The sequence below is a fragment of the Triturus cristatus genome, chromosome 7, assembly GCF_964204655.1.
Source record: "Triturus cristatus chromosome 7, aTriCri1.1, whole genome shotgun sequence".
NCBI classification, from domain to species: domain Eukaryota; kingdom Metazoa; phylum Chordata; class Amphibia; order Caudata; family Salamandridae; genus Triturus; species Triturus cristatus.
Genome location: NC_140590.1, coordinates 1412999841 through 1413016636, shown reverse-complemented (window position 1 = coordinate 1413016636; position 16796 = coordinate 1412999841). Strand labels below are relative to the sequence as shown.

General features: G+C 42.6%; 1 protein-coding gene across 1 annotated transcript in view; it reads right to left on the bottom strand.

The window, feature by feature from the left end:
- The window catches only part of NFATC2 (nuclear factor of activated T cells 2), a 312180-nt gene extending 302921 nt beyond the window's left edge, over positions 1-9259 (bottom strand). The window contains exon 1 of the mRNA XM_085619141.1: positions 9091-9259. Coding sequence (XP_085475267.1) covers positions 9091-9157 — 67 coding nt within the window. The 5' untranslated portion in view covers positions 9158-9259. The remainder of the gene's footprint in view (positions 1-9090) is intronic.
- Between the last annotated feature and the right edge of the window lie 7537 nt (positions 9260-16796).

The following is a 16796-nucleotide window of genomic DNA, read 5'->3' as shown; positions in this document are numbered from 1 at the left end:
CCAGGCAGACCACTCCCCCACTGATGTCACCCCATTTCATTCAGAATCACAGTTCCAATTAATTTTTTAATGCACTTCAACCTCTGGTCAAGGGACCCCACCTAGCTACCCACAGCAAGAAGGTATTAAATGTACATGGTAAGCAGCTGCAACATTCTTTCATGGGACTAGAGAAAAATATGAAATAAGTGTTGGGTTCCCAGTCAAGTAGCTTGCAGTATTTTGCTGACCAGTGCATACTAAAACACCTTCACAATTTAAAATTAGTTGTTACATCTCCACTGCGAGGGCACACAATAATGAATGGTGCTTCTGAGAATGATCCACTCTTCCTCGAGCCATGAGGGTTTACACTTATGGTCCATTTCCTGACCTTTGAGGTAAGTTGGAAACACCTACATGTACTTAACTCCTTCCTCTTGCATTTAAGGTACAATCGCGGACATATAATGTAGAGAGAATCTCATTATTTCAAGCCACCTTTTGGCTAGTCTTCTAAGCACCAAGAACTGGAACAAAACAGAAAATTAGAAGTAATGGCACAGAAATGAATGCCAGAAGTATCGGAAAGAATCAGAAATTGAGTATTTATTCTGCAGCATCCCATGAAAGGTAAAGACATTTTTAAATTCTTTATCCTTCTGTCTCTATGTGCAAAATGCAGTTTAATGCATTTTATTAGAGTAGAATACTTACAGTCATTATTTCAACAGATATGTGGAAAAACAGGGCATTGATTTAATTTATTCGCACTTTTTTACTTGACATTCCTGAACTGAAACAACCATAGAAGCCATATATTACATCAACTGTAGTTTATTTTCTATATACTTTTTTGCAGTTTTATACAACACGAACTCGACCCGAAAGTATTGGAGCGCTTTACATGAGCACCAGTTACATTACACAAGGACACATTCATTTTTGGTAGGCACAGGAATATTAAGGGGCAGATTTACGAGCCCCTTGCGCCACCCGTACGTCACTTTTCCCATGTTAAAAATGACACAAAAGTGGAGCAAGAGGCTTGTAAATAAGCCCCTAAGTGATTTGCCCAGAATCACAGGATGCTGAGCCGACGCCGAGACTGGAACCTGGTTCCCCAGCTCCAAAGTCAGCAACTTTGGCTGTTAGGCCACATCCTCACAACAGTCAGATGTCAACTGAAGGAACAGGGGTTTCGGTGCATACTCCCAATTAGGGTACCTTACTGAGGGTCAGTAAGCTTAGCCCACACTGGTCTTGTGCTCACTGTGGCCACAGGCCTCACGCTAACTGATGAGTTGTGACAAGGCCAGAGCATGTCTAGGTCTACTTGTACCCCCATAGAGATGTGCATGGAAATGAAAGAAGGCCCAGGACTGAGTCACGAGGAATGCCATGATTAGTGAAGTAGAAAGATTTTTACACATGTCCTTGTCTAAGAGTAGTAATGATTACTGCTATTGAAGGTAGGGCATATTGAAGAGAGTAGGAAACACGAGCAAAGGAGCCAGATGAGAAATTGAATACATAGAATTGTTTTGACCAGTGAGCATAGCAACCTAATAGCCAACATTCATACAAGGCCATTTGACACATTAAAAACCATCCGAAAGTGGTTCACTTTAATTTCCCCTAAAAATAATGAAGGGCTACATAAACTGCCATACTGCAGTCTTGATCATTGTCTTTTGATCAATTGTTTTTTTTTTGCCTTATAGGAAAAGAAGAAGGATTTGTAATGAATTATAGGCAGTGATGGGAATTGAATGAGGAATGAAATTTGAATAATTGGATGTTTTGAATAATGAATTGGTTTTTAATGCTGTTTGTATTTGATTAATGCTCCTCTTGTGTAAAATGGGAAAAAGTAAAATAAAAAAAGACCAATACTGGTGCAAAACTTAGTATCGTCATTTGTTGCTTGCTTACGCGAAAAATTGACTCTTTATGCTTCAATACCCAACAATATTTTTTAATTTAATAAGGGGAACAGTTCAATGCACTTGTAAATTTCTGTATTTTGTGTATAAAATGTTTAATTAAATAAACTTGACTGCAAATAAAAAAATAATGAACGGCATCTGGAGAAGCAGCAAAGGGGCCATCAGTGGATGGTGGTGTAGTGAGAAGGTGAAAGATAACTTGAAGTAGGCATGTGACCAGCTGAGGTATGTACAGAATGCTCCGGTGCAGACTTCCATCACGGGAACTGGTGGGTATGTTGGAAGATCCACATTCGGCAGAATACCTTTTTTTTTTTTTTTTTTTTAAATTAAAATGAAGTACATGCTATTTTCCAAACATCTACAGTCAAGTCAAAGATAGAAAATTGTATTTATTAAAATGTATATTATTCATCTAAGAATTCACAGAGGAATAGAAACAACTTGTAGGGCAAGTCAATGCTAACGCTATTCCTTTCTGAAAAATCGGATGTTTATTGATTACTCAGCCTGCATCCTTAGTCTTAAACTGCAGACATATTTTGTTTAACTTTGATTTCGTTAGCAACGTTGTGACATCGCTTACAGTCACTGATAACATACCAGAAAATGAATTCACTTTCGCCAACTGGCATAGGTCATCAGTTTATAATTTATTCGACTTTTTGGGATGGTTGCATCTGAAACCTTACGTGCAGTAAAACAACTCCCTTGCTCATTTGTAAAACTATCCAGGAAGGTAAGGATAGGGCTACTTTGAGTGGATCCGAGTCCTGTGTTAGTCTGACAATTCTCATATTGCAGACTGGAGTCTACTCCGCCTTGGTTCGTTTTTGAGAGTCCATGCTCCTGCTTAGTAAGAGGGATGTTAATGCCCACGGAATATTTGCCCCTCTGGAAGTTTAAGCTAATATTGACAGAATAATTAGGTCCTGGGGTAATTGCCACCACAATTGATTCCAGAGAAAAAGGTCCCCCTACCCCAGGGTTCACTTGTAGGTCTGGGAGCAGGGGGAAATAAAACAAACTGAATAATTGAAAGGGACTCCCACCCAACCTATATGTTTTACTGCCGGCGACCAATAGCTCTATGGGCTACCCATTGTTGTACAGATCAGTTCGATATCCCTTTGTGTTTATAATTCATTTTATTATTCAATTCATTTTCCACTGTATATAAAACACAACTTTTTTATTTATATAAACATAAATATTTTTCTTCCATCAGTTAAACAAAAATTAAAAAAACATGAGTGAAAGAACAAATCTTTTTTGCCACCACATGCCCAAATTGTATCTACAACTGCGTTTGCACTATTGTTGATAAAAGTTGGGTCAGAGCTTAATTTGTCAGGTGGTTGCATGTGTCGGGCATCAACACCTATATTTGGAGCCCAGGGCATTATTAGTCACCATCAAACTTTTACACAGAACAAGTAAGAGAAAGCCAAATAAGACAAAAAAAGGAAAAAGAGAAAGAAAAAACCTAAAATGATATGCTAAAGAGACAGGAAGTGTAGGGTGGTGGAAGAAAGACGTATAAAACGGAATTATCACTAGACAGACTTGGTATTCAGCAAACCCCAGCCACAGTGTCCTAAGAAACATTTGGGCTATCCACTTTTTTGTTTTACAAATTAAGCACTGGGTGGAGCTGAGTTATGGACTTGCAATGATCAGGAGGTTGTAGCTGGTAGTAAAAGCAGACCTGTCCAATTGAAAATATATTTTAATGTGTGAGAAGGGGACAGGGTCTTGGAAGGGGCGGGTCTTTGTGCCAAGAACTACCTAAGAGGCACTTTAACCTCCACCAAACCCTTCACCATCCTCGAAAAAAAGAAAAAACAATGGATCGGTGAGGCTACCACCAACGCCCTGCTTTGTTTTCACATCCTTTAATGGACATTGGTAGTTCACAATCTGAAAAAACAAGCTGGAAATCCACGCTGTTCTGTGGTTTCCAGTTCGCGTTCCATGAAAAATGTGATTTTGTCTCCTCGCTGGGTGACCCTGGGAAGGGAGCCGATCTTGTATGACACAAGGTGGCACCGGGTGAGTTGACAGGTCTGTAAAAGTATATGCAACATACTGTTTAAATACACTTTTTTGTGCATTATGAGTGATATTTTTATACCTATGTGTAAATGTGCAACAAACACCACCCTTTATGACTAGAGCAGATGGAGGTGGCGCCGGCTAGAATTTGAGTCAATTTTCTCTAAATATATAAAAGAGAAAGTTAAGAGCTCTAAATACATTTCTTAACTTTCCCTCTGCGAAGCGCACATAAAAGAGTGGCATCTACCACTTAAGGGCAGCCAACCCAAGCTGCCATTTTTAATTTCTACATTGTCCTAAAGGAGTGAAAAATCAGCACTATTTACATGAGACTTCACCAGATGCATAAACTCAATAAGTGCCATCTTGAATTACAACTCTCAATAAGTGCCATCTTGAATTACAACTCACTGAAGAAGCACTGTTGTATTTGAACAGTGTGTACTCTGAGCCATCAGTACATTTAACATATTTATGTGAATAGAGTCCAATGGGTGAGAATAAGAGTCAGGTATGTTAGGTTACTCCTGAAGAAAAAAAGAGTTAGAAATTGGGAGTGAGGAAGGTCTTGAAGACAAGGAGCAAAACTCTCGAAATATTTTATGCATGTGAACCTATGTTTATGCTGATCATGACTCCACTTACACATGTCAACTATCTACAAATGTCGTAAATGATTTGATTCTGCCACAACTGTGTAAAATTATACAGTAGTAAATCCTAGGAAAGGGATAGTTGTAGGAGGAAAAGGGCACGGTTTGCCTCAAGCAATTAGGAATGCTCGCAAAACTTGTGAGTTTGTGTTCATTTACAAACTTTACTCTGTTTTCTTGTCAAAGTGAAATTATTTAGAATCTCCAAAAGTCCCTAGATTGGGCCCAATGTGTTTGAAGGAACCTTTGGAAGGAAACCAGTCGAAAAGGTGTTCTTACATTCAGTAGCGGCTCCTGGAGGGAGTACTGTGGGGCAGTGGGGTGGGGCGAGGGAGGGGCAGGGTGGGGGGTAGTAAACTATGGCATACTGCCGAACGGAGGTAAGTACATAAATAAATAAATAAAACGAATTACATTGCGCTCGCTCCATCGCCATTTGGCGTTGCAGCGTGCACAGTGTCATTCATTTTATTTATTTATGTACTTATCTCCGTTCAGACGTATGCCGGAGTTTACTACCCCCACCCTGCCCCTCCCCCACCCCGCCCCTCCCCCACCCCGCCTCACTGCCACGCAGCACTACCTCCAGGAGCAGCTACTGCTTACATTGTAACTGCCACATCCCAGAGCTCGGATCTTGCATGAGAAGACATTCTATTGGTTTGACGTTTTCCCTTATAACTTTTCCGAAGAGCTAGCACCTTGCAATCTAGTTTTGAGCATTTCATTGAGAGAATATGTAGCAAACATGAAAATAGCAAATGCCAGTTAAGTCACTCGAACAAGTTATCACTCACAGGGCTCTCAAGATTCCCATGTGCATCGAGTCCAGGTTTTGGCAAACTTATCTGCCATTTGTAGTCTTTATTTTGTAATGGAATCGAGAGGACTGCAAATCCCAGAATGCAAAGAAAAAACATGAACTGGATCACACATGGGCTCAGTAAAATTCCTAGCTCTGCACGCTCACAACATTCCCAATTAAAAATTGTAGGTTTAGCTGGATCCAGTTTCTGTTGTAAAGGGGGATTAGACATCAATTTGGAGCAACTGGGAGAAAATTCTAGATCATTCAGTTCCCATCGTGATTTTGCCATTGATGCCTAATGTGTCACTGTTTCATTTGGTATTTTCATTGTGTCTCTGTGAGGTATATGCAGGGCCACTGCAATTATGTGATTTTAAAGTTGCTGCATAATTTTGGAAGTTCCCCAAGCGCCACATAATCCATTATCTGCTGCATAATCTGCAGATTTTAACAAAAAAATAGTTTCTAGCTCAAACGATTCAAAAGTTACTAAAAATGCGGCTCCCAGTGTTGCAGCAAAGTGGGAGACCCTTTGCAAAGGTTGACAGGTCACCTTTCTGTTGCTTATTGCTATATTTGGGTGATAAACTGACACTGATGAGGTGAAACATTTGCCCAGACCATTTTAGAATGTGTAAAAATTAAAAATAAAATAAAACTGTATGACTATAAAATGTGCTATATTACGCCGCATAATTTGCATTTTTTTGTCACATAATCAAATCAACCTTGTGGCTCAGTTTAGTCCTCTCCTGCCGTATAATTCAAGCCACCCTGCTTATATTATTTTGTCCAATGGACATGTATACTACAAATCCCCAAAACCGTATGCATTAATTGGACCAGGTCGAATCCATTTAGAACTGGTGAAATGGACTTTAACACACGGCAGGCACTTTTATCAGCAATGGTGTCATAAATCTTACAGGTGGCTGGAGATGTATTTAGAGTATGGTAAAGGAAAGGAGGGAACGAAGAGAGAGCCAGAGACATGCAGAATGGGCTCATGTGCAGACTTCCGCCACCACGACCACCCGCGGCAGAGCAAAGGTGCCAATAGCCCTCGTGCAATCCCTGGCACCCTTGTTGGGTAGTGAATGGCTGCAATAGAGTTCACAGTTCAGTAGACCCCTTAAGCCACTGGACCCAGTGCCACTGCGCCTGCTGCACGCAGGGATAGCTATGCCCAGCTGGCTATTGTCAAAGAATGTGTGTCTAGCAATTTACTGATGTAAAATACAGCTGTCTAAATAGTAGATAAAGCAATTAGCATTTTCCCACACATCAACATTCTTAAGCTAAAAAATATGAAAACATGGGGGCATATTATCAAGCACTGCTTTAAAATTATCGCCGCTTTAGCGGCAGAAAACTGCCGCTAATGCGGCGATAATGGGCTTGATAATAATCTGTAGAGAATTCCAATAGAAGCCTATGTTGACACCAGAACATGGGCTTATATTGGAATTCACAAGGGCATATTATCAAGCCCATTATCGCCGCTTTAGCGGCAGTTTTTCTGCCGCTAAAGAGGCGATAATTTTAAAGCCGTTTCTTGATAATATGCCCCTAATACTTTTAAAGAACATCAGAGCTTTAAGTGGGCTGGGTCTTGCCGGTGCTCAGCACCGGCAGTTCTTAAAAGCAGGTGCTGAGACGGGTCCCTGTCGGGCGCTCCCTTTTTGGCCTCACCATGAAAAAAATACATCTAAACTCTGCAACAGTGCCACCCTTCTCTGCCTTTGATGTAACTTTAAAGAGACTCGTTTAGAGTTCTTTCACAGTCCCACCATTTCAGAACTGAAGCATTTTCAAAATGCTATATTACGAAGGCATGGTTGTTGCTTAATTAGCTTATGCAGCTAACAACCATTGACAAAACCAACGGCGCTGGCTTGTTTTAAGTGTAATTTTACTTGCTTCGTTATATATCTGGATGTAATGACAGAAGAAGAAAAATACCATTGGAGTGGCACACTAAACTAAGTTTAGATTTTCAGTTTCTGTGCTTTTAAGCCACGCCCTAAATTACATTGGACACGCCCCTTTGAGAGACCCTCCAGTTATTTAATCCCACTTAAAACCCTGAAGAACACAATAATAATTCATTCTTGCCCCCAATACACCATGGAAAATATGTGAGCTTTTTAGAAAGTACTGAAGGGATACAGAATATTCTAGAACGGAAAGCATTAGTTATGTGGTTTAACGCTTGCTGCACCCTTATTTAAAAAAAAATCAAGACTCTGACGTCTTTACGAAGGGTGGTGCCACGGTTTATAGTCACTCACTACCCACCAGGAATGATCTAATGTTCTCCAGCTAACACGAACTCTTCAGTTTACAGGCAATTCTCATTTCTATGATAAAATTGTAAAACCTGAAGAAAAGCATAGGGAAGGCGGTCTCGGTCACGTGTAATATCAAGAGGGTGCCTTTCGAAATGGTGGGAGTGTCTCTGAGAACCTGGGGCTCTCCTGCTGCAAACTGACCCTGCCTCGCGCGCAAGCAACCTCCATTCATGCTCGCCTCAGTGACTGACAGCTACGCCACGCCCCTGAGACGTTCAAGCCTTGGGCATTTTGTCACTAGGGGAAATGAAGCAAACGCTTTTAGTGCGTAACGCGGAGTCCTTTATTTAAACGTTTGCACTGTAAATGGTTGATGTGTAAGAGGACGCACCTGTGAAATATCCATTACATTGTGTTACACTCACAGCCAAGATACGAAGCTGACTGGCAGAAAGACCCACTGACCCACAAACAAAAATCAATATAGATGTATGTCATTACAGCTCAGCTGTGTGCACAGGACGATCAGCTACAAGAAGGGTCTGTCAACAAACCAAGTTTTACACTGAACTATTCACACTCGAAAACGTTCACCTGGTTTTATAATGTTGAATAACATGATATAGGACAGAGAGAATGACGAAAGAAGGAGCAAATATAAGGGGCTGTAATACTGAAAAGGGGAATAAAGACATGGAGAGAGAGAAAAGAAGAGGAAAGAGACAGCTGGGGAGGAAATAGCGTGAGCAAGTGTGCTTTTATGAGACAGACGGGGTGAGAGAGAGAATAGACAGACTGCCAGGCGATGGGTGCATACATTAAGGATTTGGAAATGCAAAAAGCAGGAACGGTGGATGTAAAAATGGGTTCAATTAATGAATATAAGAAATTATCGAAGGGTGGAATAATGTAGTATGAATGAATGGATATAAAGAAGAATAGATGGGGTTGTATAGTATGGATGAATGGACGGATGCATGGACTAGAGTGGTAGGGATGAATGGGTGGATGGACGTATTGATGTATTGACTGAAAGATGAATAGGTTGTATGATAAATGCATGCACTGATGCTCAATGAGTGGATGAAGAGGTGGATAAACCGATGGATGGATGGAGCAACCAGGTACAATTGATTTTTCTAAAGCTAATATTTAAATAATCAATAAATATTTTTCAGATACTCTTGATAAACACACGTTAAAATAAATATTCAACATATTTTTAAAATAGGCTATGGCTTCAGTACCCCTTGAAATAAAATGTCCGTAGACATGCACCACGTGACAGTCATGCAATAAAGTGGCAAGCCAGCACCTGTGATAGCTTCTAGAAGTATTTAGCAAAGTCATACCTTGATCCATGGAGCGCATGTTGAGATGATGGTAGGGCACCAACCTGCAGGCAGCTTCTCTGTGCATTTGTGATAAAAGGCTTCAAAGGCAAGAAAAAGGAAATCTTCTTTGAACCATATTCAGCAGTCGGCCTCTTACCGCATAGAAGCGCCTCCCTTCAACCCGGGACACGCGAAGGGGCACCCGGCGTGCCCTGAGAGCTACATGGACTGATCCGGGTCCTGCAGTGCGCGAGCTACCTTACTAGAGAGGGAAAGGCCACTTCCTTCCCCGCGTTGAGTGTTTATAGTCAGAATGCTGTAAAATAACGGGATTCCCTCACTGTTTCCTCCTGTTTATCCCTTTGCCATGGAAACCCTTGGAGCGGCTCCATCTCGCGGGCCGAGGGCTTTCCTGCAAACTCCACGCGCAGGAATTCATGACGTCTCTCCGCTCAGGGCCAAGTCAAATCTGTGGCTTTCTCAGTCTAGCAGCACAGGCCCGGGATTGTTCAGCAGCGAGCTGACTGTGTGCTATCCAGAGAGAGAAAATATGGGGGCTGTTGAATAAAACCCCTCTCCGCCTTTCTGTGTCATAAAACTTGCTTTCGCTGCTAAAGCTAAAAGCAGCAGTTTTTTGTGCCCATATGTGCGTCTCTTAGTGCCTCATTTACAATGGCGCGAAAAATTGTGGTATGTGCGTAATTTCTGTTGCCGCCCGGACAGGAATTATGCGTTGTGGAGATTTTATTACACCCAGTAAGAGTGTCTTTCGTAATAAAATGCGCATCTTCGAATACATAATAACAGCCCAAACTTGCCGAAATTACCGTACAACAGCGAGATATGCAGATTTTGGTGCAGTAAGCCCAACAATTAACATGGAATGCCCATTTTACGGACCGATGTTGTTATAGGCCATTAATTACCTCACATGATAAAATCACCTCAGTGTCGGTTTTATCCTGTGCGAAAATTATTGTACAGGACACTGGGGCCCTTATAATTAGGCAAACATGTTTGCACAGAGGTCGGAATTATGATTTGTGTGATAATTATCACACCCTCGCTGTTTCCTCTGCTAAACTGCTGTCAAACATGTCAAGATTTATCATTGGAAAAGGCAGGACAAAAAAGGCGAAACACGTAGAATGCAGTGTGTTAAGAATGAAGTCTGCTTGTTATGTCGTGTAATGCTAATTTGTGAATGGGGAGTCAGTGGAGCTCTTTCAGGTGTGATGAGATGTGAGTGGTGCACGGGAGGTTGAGAGTGATTCTGGCTGCTGGGTTCTGTGCTGGTCTGCAGTTTTCTGGTGAGTTTTTGTAGATCCCAGCATAGAGGGTGGTCCTGTAGTCCAGCTTGTTTGTGACCAGGGCGTGCATGACGGCATTCCAGGTGCTGATTGGGGGAGACATTTCAAAGTCTTCCTCCTCATCTTCAGGGTATGGAAGCATGAGGCGGTGATGGCATTGACTTGGACATGTCGAGTTTACAGTCAATGATGATCCGAGGTTCTTAGCGTGATGCAGGGGTTGGGTCCTAGCTCTGTTGGCCACCAGTTGAAGTCCCACAGTGATGTCCTCTTCCTGAAGACCACGATTTATGTCTTGTCAGTCTTCAGCTTTGTACTGGTGGTCTTTAGTCAGAGGGCGATTTCAGTCATGCAGACCTTGAACTTGAGTACTGAGGGCTTTGTCTGTGAGGGAACGAATGAGTTGCATGTCATCAGCATAGGAGAGGACGTTGCTATTGGGAGAGCGGATGATGCTGGCTGGATGGATCAGTTATGCGTCGAACAGGGTCACGACTCTGCAGATAAGGGCACGGGTGTCCGAGGTGTATGGTGCAAGGCTGAGTGACTGGGTCATTCCAATCAGGAAGGAGCAGATCCATCGGAGTGTGTGTATTTGGATACTTATGTCATGTAGGTGTTGGATGAGGATGGGGTGGGATGGGAGACTGTGTCAAATGCTGTGGTAAGGTCCAGGAGGATGAGGGCTGCCGTGTCTCCTCTGTCCAGAGTTATGCAGTTGTCATCCATGGCAGCGATGAGGGTAGTTTCCGTGTTGTGGTTAGGTCTAAAACCAGACTCAGTGGTGTTGAAGAATTGGTGGTTGTTGAGGTATTTCGTGAGGTGGCTGTTGATAATTTTCTTTAAGACCTTGGCCTTCACTGGTAGCAGGGAGATCGCTCTGTATTCCTCATTTTCTTTTTGGAAACTTAGAACAGAAGGCATTTATCACACATGGTAAATAGTGTACCCTGGGATAATGGTATATACCAAGTGTGGTAAATCCCATACCCTACTCTGACAAACTCGTAATGAGGACCTAAGTGTGCACATCCATAAAAAGGTTGAAACCAAAATGTGATTTTGACTTTCACTTGTCTTATTCAAAATGTGATGAATATGTTTAGAATATATCCCCATGGCCATTAATTTGTGGCAGGCAAGTCTAGCAACGGCTTCTCATGCCTTGCTCTCTGGTTTCCCTGGCATTGCCTTGCCATGCCTGGCTCTAATTTTGCTGACACAGATATTAGGGATGATGATGTCAGTACTCAAAACTAAATGGTTGGAAGAGGACTGTTAACTTTCCGTAGTTTCCAATTCTATCCCCCACCCACACAACACGGCAGCAAATCAGAAACAGTTTGAAGGTCTACAAGTCCTTCAATTGGTCATCAACTCCATGATGTCTTAGAGGGCAGGGTCTAAGGGTGTACGATGTCACTGATGCTACCCATAGCATTTCAGTGAACAGATGACCGTGTAATTTAAAAAATGTGATGATCCAATAATTAACCAGCATGCTCGCCCACTATTTTACTTCCGCCTGTGTACTCTGCATTGTACCACTGAGAATAAATTCAAGTTATAATAACAAGTAGATTGTATATAGTGCTTCATATCATAATGCTGCCATTTCTAGCCACTGTAAACAACTGGTGCATTTATGACCATGTTTACTGGTGTTCAATTTACTGACATCAGAAGTCTGAAAGTTTGAGTCTGTTTTGCTGGAATTTGAATATCAGCAGTAGTGGCTGATCAGTGGTAGCTACAACGGACTGGTGCTCGGTATGTGCCAGATAATGAAATATAGGTACTTAAGACTTATACATCAAGTTATATAGGCAGCAGTGGCCAGCGCTGATAGGAGGTAGGGGCGTGGGGGCGGGAGGGGGTTGGGATGAATAAAAGTAAAAAAACGTCCTTCTCGCTACTTCTTTGCCGCATCTCTCTTCCGTAGTCCTCCCTCGCTGGCCTGAACAGGAAGCACACCCAGGCTCCTAGTCAGCCAATCACAATGCAATAGCAGCCTTGTGATTGGCCGGAACGTTCAGACGCTGACTGGGAGCTTGGGCATGTTCTCCGCGCAGGCTGTAATGCAGCCTGCATGGAGAACATGCGAAGTGCGCAAAAACTGTTTGGCCGGCCGAGTGGGCTGCCCAGGCAGTCAGTGTACACTTAGGAGGGTGCTACCAGTCCTCCCCTGCCACTGCCTCCTCACGCGAACCTGACGGAAGTAGGACTAAATAAAATGATAATAACACAAGTTATTATCATTTTATTTTTCCTTTATTTTACTGCTAAAAAGTAAGTGGGGCGACGCACCTCCGCCTTAGCGGAGGAGCCGCCACTGTTTAAGGGTTTGGCTGCACAAAAGAAAAAGACAAGAAAGAATGCCGCACTGTGTGGCTCCATCTATGCATTGGTTGCTTTCCCACAGGAGGGAACAGCCTCTGGACTCCCTACCCAGAATGGTGCAGAATATCTGTCCTTTTAACCAGTACTGTTAAATATCTCCGTGGAGTGATTAGGATGACAAGCCTTGGCATGCACATGGCCACTTTGGAGTGGTTCTGGACCTGATGAATACAAGCAGCATTGCAAGCACTCCAATTCTGAACTGCAACTTCCTGTTGAAGAAGGGTAATCACCCAAAATACGTATCTAACGATGCACTGAAATACTAAGACAAACTGTGCCAACTAATGGCGAATTCTTACTTAGCTCTGAGTGACTGAACTATTACGAACTGTAATTGGGGAATGTATGCTGATTTGCCTGCAGTGTGATTCCTCTCCCCCAGACTTTTTCTATGTGCTCTTTGTGAAATTGCACCTCTTAACAACATCTACAACACTCTGCTCTTTACAGCCAGATTTGAGCTCTACATATAATCCTATATACAAACATATACACAAGAGGAGAATACTTTTAAAGCACATGGATAGTTACATCCGGTACCGTACAATATTGGGACCTGTTTCCTGTAAGAAATATTTTCTTTCAATTTCCAAATGGAGTGTCATACTTTGCCTCTCTACACTAGATTTTGACTCCGCTTGTAGAAAAAGGCAAGGACAGGAGCACAGGCCTTTCATAAGTTGCCTGCAAATAATTGAAACTGAGCACCAAAGCTACATGCATCCAACCAGATTTCAGAAAGGCTTTAAAAAGTCACCTGTTTCTGGTCTAGTTCATTACAGTCAAAATTCTTGTGTTTTGATTAGTTATGATTTCTTTCAGTCTCAGGTCCAAGCGTCAATATTTTGCTGAATAGGGTGCTTAAAAATATTTATATCAATCATTAAATCATTCAATCACTCAATCAGTATCGGTAAAGCGCGACACCATCACCCCTAGGAGTATCTCGTCATTGAGGGTGCCATGTCTCAGTCGAAAAGCCAGGTCTTGAGCTTCTTTCTGAAGTCCACCAGGGAGGGTGCTTTACATAGATGGAGCGGCAGGTTGTTCCAGGACTTGTCGGGGATGTAGGAGAAGCAGCTGCCCCCTCTGCAGCTGTGTTGGATGCGGGGATGTGTTCGAGTGAGGTGGAGCGCAAGTCCCTTGAGGGCAAATGGAAGTTAAGTAGATGGTTGATGTAGGATGGTCCTTGGTCGTGAAGAGCTTTGAAGGCATGTATGAGGATCTTGAACAGGCATCGCTTCTGGATGGGGAGCCAGTGAAGGTTTCTGAGGTGTGGAGTGATATGGGTCAGTTTGAGGAGTTCTAGGATGAGTATGGGAGCAGCGCTCTGTATGATCTGGAGTTTTCAGAGGAGCTGGGTGGAAATTCTGCTATCACATCAAAATAAGTCATATCTAGACTTAATTTAATTTGTGATCTGTAAATTATAAAAAGTAGAATAGGGAGAGATGAGTATAGGTGTAGGTGCACTGGGGAGTTGGGAATCTTTGCTACTGGTAAGTGGCTTCAAACTTTGAACCAGGTTAATGATAAATAGGTTGTTTGTCATGGACTAACCTACAAAGAATCCACCCGACTTTCTAGTTGTCCAGGCAATATCTGTGGTTATTGGAAGAGGTGAATTAGAATACAGAAATATAGAAAGGATATGAGTATGAACAGAGAATATAGTGGAATTAGGTAAAAAGTTTAAAGTTGAAATCTTTTGCGAAGTATACAGTTTCACGTGGCAACTTGTTAACTGTATTTATTAGCTTGTTAAATGTATTTATTTGTTTAATAGTCTTAGAAACATAAGACTTATAAGATAAGTCTCTTTATAGGAAATTATGTCTGGCTCGTTGATTCGTGATACTTTAAAGCGCTGATTGGAATATGGAAGGTAGTTTTTGCGCTAACTAAACCCCTCCTGTATGATGTAAGATCCATATCTTAGGGGGCTGGCTGTCTCAAGTGGATTTTCAGATCTGGGTTTTCAAAGGGGTCAGGTTGCATCTACACTGGGGGGGGGGGAGATCCCAGAGGCTTATCAATTGGTTGGGAAGGCCTCTTTTAAGAGCTATGCCTTCAGACTTCTCTTGGTGAGGCTTCCCCACACCTGGGCAAGGTGAATTCCAGAGCTTTGCACCCAACACCCTGTTCGAACCATAATGTCGTAAGGTAGTTTGAACTTTATTCTCTGTGCAAATGGGAGCGAGTAAAACTCTATGAAAACCAGAATGATAGGAACCGTTTTATTTAAGTTAAAGAGAGTTGAGCAACTTGATCTTGGAGCTTCAACATCTCTTTCTTTGAGGCTCCCATTTAGGTAATGTTGCAGTAATCAAGATTCAGTATCAACAAAGATCAGATTAATTCAATATAGTGCAGTAACTAGGGCAGAGTCATTGGAAAGAGCAGGAAATACAAGATGTTTTACCTAACCACAGCAAGCTGTAACCAGCTGCTACTATCTGAAACCTAGACTAGGTATGGTAACTACACATTTTGATAATGACAGGGAAAATCTTTGCTACAGTGTTTCTGCCACTTACCCGTCAATTCACATGATCTTTTCACATGTTTTTTTTCACTTCTGGGGTCTAACAGTTATGATAAGCAATATTAGCATTGTACCAGTTGAAAAGCTGAACATGATATCAACACCCTTTGGTATTTTTACCATGACCTTCGATTGCCACTGGCAATACTACAATGTCACTGGAGGTAATGCAGAATACACACATCACCAACAGTACCAGCCAATGGAGTTGCACTCTTGCCAGAGTTGTAATTTACCTCATTGTATGTCCTAAGGAATAAAATACATATTGTTACCCCCTATCTTAACCCTATAGAGGGAGCCAGTAGAATTATCCACCAAAATTCTCCCTCCCACTGCACGGCCGCAAGTTACATGGCTAGCAGGGCCGGACTGGGAACACAAACCAGCCCTGGCAATTCAGTTGGACAGGCCCTGGTGGGGGGGTGGGTGCTAGTGAGAAGCAATGTTGCTGCTTTTGTTACAAGGAACCGATATTGCAGCACTGCTGCAAAACTGCCCCAAAAATGGCCTACACCCATCCGGCGACAGGGAAAATGCCCGGTGCACGCTACAGCCAGTCCAGCCCTATATACAGATGCCTCATATGCATCTCTGAGTACCAAGCTGCCCACCCATTTGTCGGATCTAACACTGCAGCACCTGCCTACCGTAGATCGGGGGGGGGGTCTTAAATGCCCCACTAGACAAGCAGGAAGTCATTGATGCAATCACAGCTCTCAAACTGCCAAGGCACCAGGTAAAGACGCCTTTCCCGCTGAATTTTATAAGCTTTATTTGGACAGCCTTGCTGATAAATTACTACCTGTCTATAATAAGGCCCTGCAGAGTGGATCCCTTCCAGATCTAAAGAAGGAGGCCCTGGTTGCTATGATACCTAAGCCAGGTAGGGACCCCTTGGAGATGACCTCTGACACACCGCTCTCCATACTGAAGGTCGATCAAAAAATCCTTAGTCATGTATTAGAGCAAAGGTCACTCACGTACCTCTCACACCTCAGTTATATTGACCAGTCAGGTTATATCCTGAAGAGAATTACACTACGCAATCGGTGTCACCTCGCCCATGTCCTCCACGCACCGGAGCTACAAGAAGACCATTATGTGCTGGCCTTTATAGACATAAAACAGGCGTTAGACTCAGTGCACTGAGAATATGTTTGGCAGGTACTGACCATACTAGGATTAGGGCAAAAATACATTTGATGGGTACAACTGCTTTATAGATCCTTGAGGGTGCGGGTGCGAAAAGGTCACTACCAGTCGGATGTTATTGAAGAACAGTGGGGCACCAGACAGGGATGCCCCCTATCTCTGCTGATTTTTGCCATTGCAGTGAAACTCCTTGCAAGTCCGCTGCGACAGGCTTGCAAAGGATGGGGTGCGAAAATAAGCAATACTGAACATATAGTATCGTTATACGTAGATGATGCAATGATCTATCTCCGTCAACCTGATATATCAGT